The 8,195-nt window shown below is 38.4% G+C and overlaps 1 protein-coding gene across 1 annotated transcript in view; it reads right to left on the bottom strand.

Moving 5' to 3' along the window:
* LOC133657825 (protocadherin-15-like) overlaps positions 1 to 1,038 on the bottom strand; it is a 176,061-nt gene extending 175,023 nt beyond the window's left edge. Inside the window, exons 1-4 of the mRNA XM_062059606.1 lie at positions 1,020 to 1,038; positions 743 to 976; positions 556 to 666; positions 1 to 489 (exon numbers count right to left, since the gene is read on the bottom strand). The exon at positions 1 to 489 is cut by the window's left edge and continues 17 nt beyond it. Of these exons, the coding sequence (XP_061915590.1) occupies positions 1 to 489; positions 556 to 666; positions 743 to 976; positions 1,020 to 1,038 (853 nt within the window). The remainder of the gene's footprint in view (positions 490 to 555; positions 667 to 742; positions 977 to 1,019) is intronic.
* Positions 1,039 to 8,195: the final 7,157 nt, after the last annotated feature.

Here is an 8,195-nt window from a genome sequence, read left to right on the forward strand (position 1 = left end):
GCAGTTGCCCGTACAGGTCCTTGTTGATGATGTGGATGTTCTGGTCCACATTCAGAACGGCTCGTATCATTCTGGTGTAGCACCCATATAGGGACTTCTGCAGGGTGGGTGTCAGGGTCCAGCTTTCGCAGCCATACAGGAGGACAGACTCCACAGTGGCGTGGAATAGACTCAGCTTTATGTGTCGGGGGAGATTCGAGCACCACACTCTCGACATACCGTTCAGGGCCCTCCACGCTAGTGCCTTCCTGACCTTAAGGTCTTGTTCTGTGGAGTTAATCCAGGAACCCGAGTACTTGAAGTCATTGACCTCTCGCAGAGCGTTGCCATCTGATGTTGTTATTGGCGGGTGGTCCATGTGTAGGTTATAGGTGATTACCTCAGTCTTCTTTGCGTTCAGTCTGAGGCCAACCCTGGCACATTCCACCTCCACTCTGTTCAGGAGTTCCTGTGCCTGCTCCACGCGATCAGCCAACAGCCAGATGTCATCTGCATAGTGGAATAGACTCAACTTTATGTGTCGGGGGAGATTCGAGCACCACACTCTCGACATACCGTTCAGGGCCCTCCACGCTAGTGCCTTCCTGACCTTAAGGTCTTGTTCTGTGGGGTTCATCCAGGAACCCGAGTACTTGAAGTCATTGACCTCTCGCAGAGTGTTGCCATCTGATGTTATTGACGGGTGGTCCATGTGTAGGTTATAGGTGATTACCTCAGTCTTATTTGCGTTCAACCCTGGCACATTCCACCTCCACTGTGTTCAGGAGTTCCTGTGCCTGCTCCACGCGATCAGCCAACAGCCAGATGTCATCTGCGTAGTCTAGGTCTGCCAGGGCTACAGCAGGGCTTCTTCTAGACCTTCTTGGTGTAATTGTGAAGCCAAGCTCCTGCCCCCGCCCGTTGATGGCTTTCCTGAGCGTGTAGTCCAGAGCTATGATAAAGAAGAAGGGGGCGAGAGTGTCTCCCTGCTGCACCCCTGTCAGGATTTCAAACTCCTTGCTGATTCCATCTGGGGTTACCACCTTGGCCCTTGCACATGGCCTCTATGGCCCGGAGTAGATTTGGGGGGACCCCGTAAGCCTTGAGGATTCTGAGCAGCCACCGTAGAGAGACATGTATCACTTTCCTATATCAAGGTTGGCGTTAACGCACTTTTTGTTTCTTTTTACGTATTGAAAACCGAAAGGACGCGCATTTCCGGAAGTCCGCGCGTCCCCGGGATGTAGATAGTTTTTTTTTTTACCGACCCTTTCATTCTCCGGGTCAAAACTCCGTTTACCGATTATCGCTTTCCGCCGGTGTTTTGTTTTGTTTATATTTGCAGGTGTTGTGCCAAAATGGGATTGTCTTTATCGTGTCCGGAAAATGACAGTTTGCCTTTTCTGCGGTTTCAAAGAGATTTAAAGGACTGTTGTTAGTCCGATGTTGATGTGATAAAACCTCTTCTTGTTTGTTTCATTAAAAATTGAATAATGCCTCAACGTAAAATTGTTATATTTACACATCTCATCTCTGCATATTTTACTAGAATACCCTTATGAGCATTACATACGATCGTGGTCAAAAGTTTACGTACACTTGTAAAGAACATCATGTCATGGCTGTCTTGAGTTTCCAATCATTTCTACAACTTTTATTTTTGTGTGATAGAGTGATTGGAGCACATACTCGTTGGTAACAACAAAATATTCATGAAGTTTGGTTCTTTTATGAATTTATTATGGGTCTACTGAAAATGTGAGCAAATGTGCTGGGTCAAAAGTATACATACAGCAATGTTAATATAATAAGGCGCTTTTGGTAGCCATCCACAAGCTTCTGCTTGAATTTTTGACCACTCCTCTTAACAAAATTGGTGCATTTCAGATAAATGTGTTGGTTTTCTGACATTGACTTGTTTCTTCAGCATTGTCCACACCTATAAGTCAGGACTTTGGGAAGGCCATTCTAAAACCTTCATTCTAGCCTGATTTAGCCATTATTTTACCACTTTTGACGTGTGTTTGGGGTCAGTGTCCTGTTGGAACACCCAACTGCGCCCAAGACCCAACCTCCGGGCTGATGATTTTAGCTTGTCCTGAAGAATTTGGAGGAAATCCTCCTTTTTCATTGTCCCATTTACTCTCTGTAAAGCAGCAGTTCCATTGGCAGCAAAACAGGCCCAGAGCATAATACTACCACCACCATGCTTGACGGTAGGAATGGTGTTCCTGGGATTAAAGGCCTCACCTTTTTTCCTCCAAACATATTGTTGGGTATTGTGGCCAAACAGCTCCATTTTTGTTTCATCTGACCTCACATGGACAAAGAAAAGACCTCCTGGAGGAAAGTTCTGTGGACATTATGTTCTTTACAAGTCTATGTACACTTCTGGCCACGACTGTGTATCAAATTCAAGTACCGTATTTTTCGGACTATTAGTCACAGTTTTTTTCATAGTTTGGCCGGGGGTGCGACTTATACTCAGGAGCGACGTATGTGTGAAATTATTAACACATTAGCGTAAAATCTCAAATAATATTATTTATCTCATTCACGTAAGAGACTAGACGTATAAGATTTCATGGGATTTAGCGATTAGGAGTGACAGATTGTTTGGTAAACGTATAGCATGTTCTATATGTTATAGTTATTTGAATGACTCTTACCATAATATGTTACGTTAACATACCAGGCACGTTCTCAGTTGGTTATTTATGCCTCATATAACGTACACTTATTCAGCCTGTTGTTCACTATTCTTGATTTATTTAAATTGCCTTTCAAATGTCTATTCTTGGTGTTGACTTTTATCAAATACATTCCCCCAAAAAATTATACTTATACTCCAGTGCGACTTATATATGTTTTTTTTCCTTCTTTATCATGCATTTTCGGCCGGTGCGACTTATACTCTGGAGCAGGGGTCACCAACCTTTTTGAAAGCAAGAGCTACTTCTTGGGTAGTGATTAATGCGAAGGGCTACCAGTTTGATACACACTTAAATAAATTGCCAAAAATAGCCAATTTGCTCAATTTACCTTTAACTCTATGTTATTATTAATAATTAATGATATTTACACTTAATTGAACGGTTTAAAAGAGGAGAAAACACGAAAAAAATGACAATTAAATTTTGAAACATAGTTTATCTTCAATTTCGACTCTTTAAAATTCAAAATTCAACCGAAAAAAAAGAAGAGAAAAACTAGCTAATTTGAATCTTTTTGAAAAAAATTTAAAAAATAATTTATGGAACATCATTAGTAATTTTTCCTGATTAAGATTAATTTTAGAATTTTGATGACATGTTTTAAATAGGTTAAAATCCAATCTGCACTTTGTTAGAATATATAACAAATTGGACCAAGCTATATTTCTAACAAAGACAAATCATTATTTCTTCTAGATTTTCCAGAACAAACATTTTAAAAGAAATTAAAAAGACTTTGAAATAAGATTTAGATTTGATTCTACAGATTTTCTAGATTTGCCAGAATAATTTTTTGGAATTTTAATCATAATAAGTTAAAGAAATATTTCACAGATATTCTTCATCGAAAAAACAGAAGCTAAAATGAAGAACTAAATAAAAATGTATTTATTATTCTTTACAATAAAAAATAAATTTACTTGAACATTGATTTCAATTGTCAGGAAAGAAGAGGAATGAATTTAAAAGGTAAAAAGGTATATGTGTTTAAAAATCCTAAAATCATTTTTAAGGTTGTATTTTTTTTCTCTAAAATTGTCTTTCTGAAAGTTATAAGAAGCAAAGTAAAAAAAATAATGAATTTATTTAAACAAGTGAAGACCAAGTCTTTAAAATATTTTCTTGGATTTTCAAATTCTATTTGAGTTTTGTCTCTCTTAGAATTAAAAATGTCGAGCAAAGCGAGACCAGCTTGCTAGTAAATAAATACAATTTAAAAAATAGAGGCAGCTCACTGGTAAGTACTGCTTTTTGAGCTATTTTTAGAACAGGCCAGCGGGCTACTCATCTGGTCCTTACGGGCGACCTGGTGCCCGCGGGCACCGCGTTGGTGACCCCTGCTCTGGAGCGACTTATACTCCGAAAAATACGGTACCTACTGTATTGTTTACTTGTTAGAATACCATTTTTTCAGCAAATATCTACCCAAACGACCACTTTGCTGCTGCCAAAAATGTATTTCAAGTAATATTTTGATACTAACACATCTCCATCCATCCATCCATCCATCCATTTTCTGCCGCTTATTCCCTTCAGGGGTCACGGGGGGGCGCTGGAGCCTATCTCAGCTACAATCGGGCGGAAGGCGGGGTACACCCTGGACAAGTCGCCACCTCATCGCACTTGACACATCTCATCTCTGCATATTTTACTAGAACAACCTTTTTTCCAAAACACAATATAGAATGTGAGATATAACAGGATAATGCATACGTTTATCATTTGTTTTCAAAACGCTTACAAAAAAGTGGGACCCCAAAAATGTACTGTGGGACCCCATTTTTAGGACATGATGGGGGTCCCTGGGAAAATTCCTAGCGCCAACAATGCTTTATTTTATTTCTGTGTTGTAGGGCAGTGATCACTTTCCCCTGTTGTGGCAATTACACAAAGAAGCTAAACGTAATGTTTTGCAAGCTCACTGAGCTGACGTTCATTGAGAGTTGTTTTAAAAAAAAAAAAAATCCAAAATGTTGTTTGAACTTTGAATTTTTACAAACTTAACTAGAGGTTTCGTCTTGCAAAGTGAAATTAAACAAACACCTTTTTTACTAGGGATGTCCGATAATGGCTTTTTGCCGATATCCGATATTCCGATATTGTCCAACTCTTTAATTACCGATACCGATATCAACCGATACCGATATCAACCGATATATACAGTCGTGGAATTAACACATTATTTACTCTATGCGTTTGGCGGCCCGGAGACGTAGGAAGTCAAGGTGAAGTCGGCGGCTAGCCGCTAGCGCGGCTAGCGCTCCAACAAAGTCCTCCTGGTTGTGTTGCTGTAGTCCGCTGCTAATACACCGATCCCACCTACAACTGTCTTCTTTGCAGCCTTCATTGCTCATTAAACAAATTGCAAAAGATGTCCAGAATACTGTGGAATTATGAAATGAAAACAGAGCTTTTTGTATAGGATTCTACGGGGTACCATAACTTCCGTTACTCGGACTTCGTCACGCGCATACGTCATCATACCGCGATGTTTCAGCCGGATATTTCCCGGGAATTTTAAAATGTCACTTTATAAGTTAACCCGGCCGTATTGGCATGTGTTGCAATGTTAAGATTTCATCATTGATATATAAACTATCAGACTGCGTGGTCGCTAGTAGTGGCTTTCAGTAGGCCTTTAAAGGTTAGTACTATTAGTGGAGCAGCAGCACGCACAATCATGTGTGCTTACGGACTGTATCCCTTGCAGACTGTATTGATATATATTTATATATAATGTAGGAACCAGAATATTAATAACAGAAAGAAACCACCCTTTTGTGTGAATGAGTGTAAATGGGGGAGGGAGGTTTTTTGGGTTGGTGCACTAATTGTAAGTGTATCCTGTGTTTTTTATGTTGATTTAATAATAATTTAAAAAAAAAAAAAAAAAAAAAAAAAAAAAAAAACGATACCGATGATAAAAAAAACGATACCGATAATTTCCGATATTACATTTTAACGCATATATCGGCATCTCTACTTTTTACCCAGGTACTTAAGAGCAAATCATGTCTTTGGTATTTTGGTGGTGGTAATTGCTGTTCTGTCATGTTTATTACCGTTTCCTCTCATCTCCTTGTTCTTTAGGACACTCCGGCCAGTTTTGTCCGCTACAGGGTGGACCAGGACAGGTCACCATACAGTGGCAGCATCTTTGACGTGGAGGAGGACACTGGAAGGGTCGTCACTAAAGTCAACCTCAACGAAGAGCCCAGTCTTACCTTTCAAGTGAGTGGAGGGCAACATAATTATAGTAGGAGTAGTAGTATTAGAAGTAGTGATGTTCTTAATATTGTTTAGCTGACAACTACAGTATTTTCACTATATTTAAGCCGTCCCACCACATTTTAGAAGAAAAACATATTTTGACATGTATTTGCCGCAGATGTTTCCAAACGATGCCTGTGAAACGGCAGTAAAACGGCCGATCATATAAAACAGAAGTCGTTTTAATGGATCCACGAGTTGCGGAAGCTCGCTCTCCAATCAGCTAAACGGATCCAATAACTCCACGATGACGTTTTGGTGAAATTACGAAACTGAAACAATACAAGTTAATAATTAAAACAAAGAGATTTGTAAAAGTGTTAGCATATTAGCTAATGCCAACGACGCAAACTTGATTACATTATGATAGTGTGTACAAATGTGCATGAAAACACTCCTACAGACATCACACATTGGACGGTTTAGTAAATACGAATTGTTTTAGTTACGTTGTAAAACTTACAGCCGTTGCTGGGAGTGATGAATTGGGAATCTTTTGAGCAGTTTTACTTCCGGTTCAAGGCACGAAACAGGATGTAAAAGCCGCACCCACTAAATTTCAGAAGAAAAAATATGTTTTTCCATATATTAGCCGCAGATATATACGCTGTGAAATGCCAATCAGCTAAACGGATCCAATAACTCCACGATGACGTTTTGGTGAAATTACGAAACTGAAACAACACAACAAGAATGTCATTGCAGTGTTTCCCATAAACTGCCAAGATACCTCTGGCGGTGGGGGCGTGGCTATGGGCGTGGTCACCATGACATCATCGAGTAACTTGCATAATTTACTACAATGATATGATTTTCTCTAAAAAGGCTCAAAAAATGTATACTTACTAATTAATAATAACAGTTTTGTTTAAAACGTCCATCCTTCCATTTTACAATATAATTACAACACTTTATGTACATATTTATATACAGATTTGAACAATAAGTTATTCACTGAAATACATTTATTAATTGTGGTTCTTACAAAAAATATATCTTATAAAATATAAAAGCTAAAATGTCTCTTAAAGCTCTGCCCCTTTAATTAGTGCATACTAAATAATTTAACTTTAGCCTACTACTACAACCATATTATTTACCAGCAACATAAAGTGAAACAGAGGCAGAGGTGTCCTGCCACAGTCAGTAACAAATAAACAGAAAACAGTAGTGGTCAAATACAAATAAGGCAACAAGAGAAGTATCCTCTATCCTCTTTTGTAAAGTAAATCTGAACAGCCTATATGGGCATCTACATCAACTATATGATTACAGGACATAAAAAAAAAAATATATATATATTTTTTATTTTTTTTAATTTTTAATTAGGACATAAAAAATAAAATATATATATATATATATATATATATTTATATTTTATTTATTTTTATTTTTAATTTTTTTTAATGTTGTATTTCTTTCGTGGCGGGCCGCCCCAAATAAATGAATGTGTGGGAAACACTGCATTGTAAGTTAATAATACTAACACAGAGATTTGTAAAGGTGTTAGCATATTAGCTAATGCCAACGACGCAAACTTGATTACTTTATGATAGCATGTACAAAAGTGCATGAAAACACTCCTACAGACATCACACATTGGACGGTTTAGTAAGTATGAATTGTTTTAGTTACGTTGTAAAACTTACAACCGTTGCTGGGAGTGATGAATTGGGAATCTTTTGAGCAGTTGTACTTCCGGTTCAAGGCACGAAACAGGATGTACCGTATTTTCCGGACTGAAGAGCGCACCGGTATAAAAGCCGCACCCACTAAATTTCAGAACAAAAAATAATTTCTCACTATATTAGCCGCAGATATATACGCTGTGACTTGAGACTCAATAACTCCATGGTGATGTTTTGGTGAATTAAATGAAGAATTTGTGAAACTGAAACAATACAAAAATAATGCCATTGTAAGTTAACAATCATCATCATCATTGGCGATCACTCGAAACGAGTATGATAGTCCTCCTGTAAGTTAACAACACTAACACAGACACTCATAGACGTGTTAGCATATTAGCTAATGCTAACAACGCTGGCTTCATTAGCACTTACAAATATGCATGAAACACTCCTACGGACATCGCATGTGGGACGGTTTAGTAAGCATGAATCGTTTTATTCGAATTGTAAAATTCACAAACGTTGCTCGGAGCGATGAACGAAGAATCCTCTCGAGCAGAAACGCTATGGACGGTTTTAAGTCCAGTTTGAGGAAAAAAAC

The sequence above is a fragment of the Entelurus aequoreus genome, linkage group LG09 (genome assembly GCF_033978785.1).
Source record: "Entelurus aequoreus isolate RoL-2023_Sb linkage group LG09, RoL_Eaeq_v1.1, whole genome shotgun sequence".
Taxonomy (NCBI): Eukaryota; Metazoa; Chordata; class Actinopteri; order Syngnathiformes; family Syngnathidae; genus Entelurus; species Entelurus aequoreus.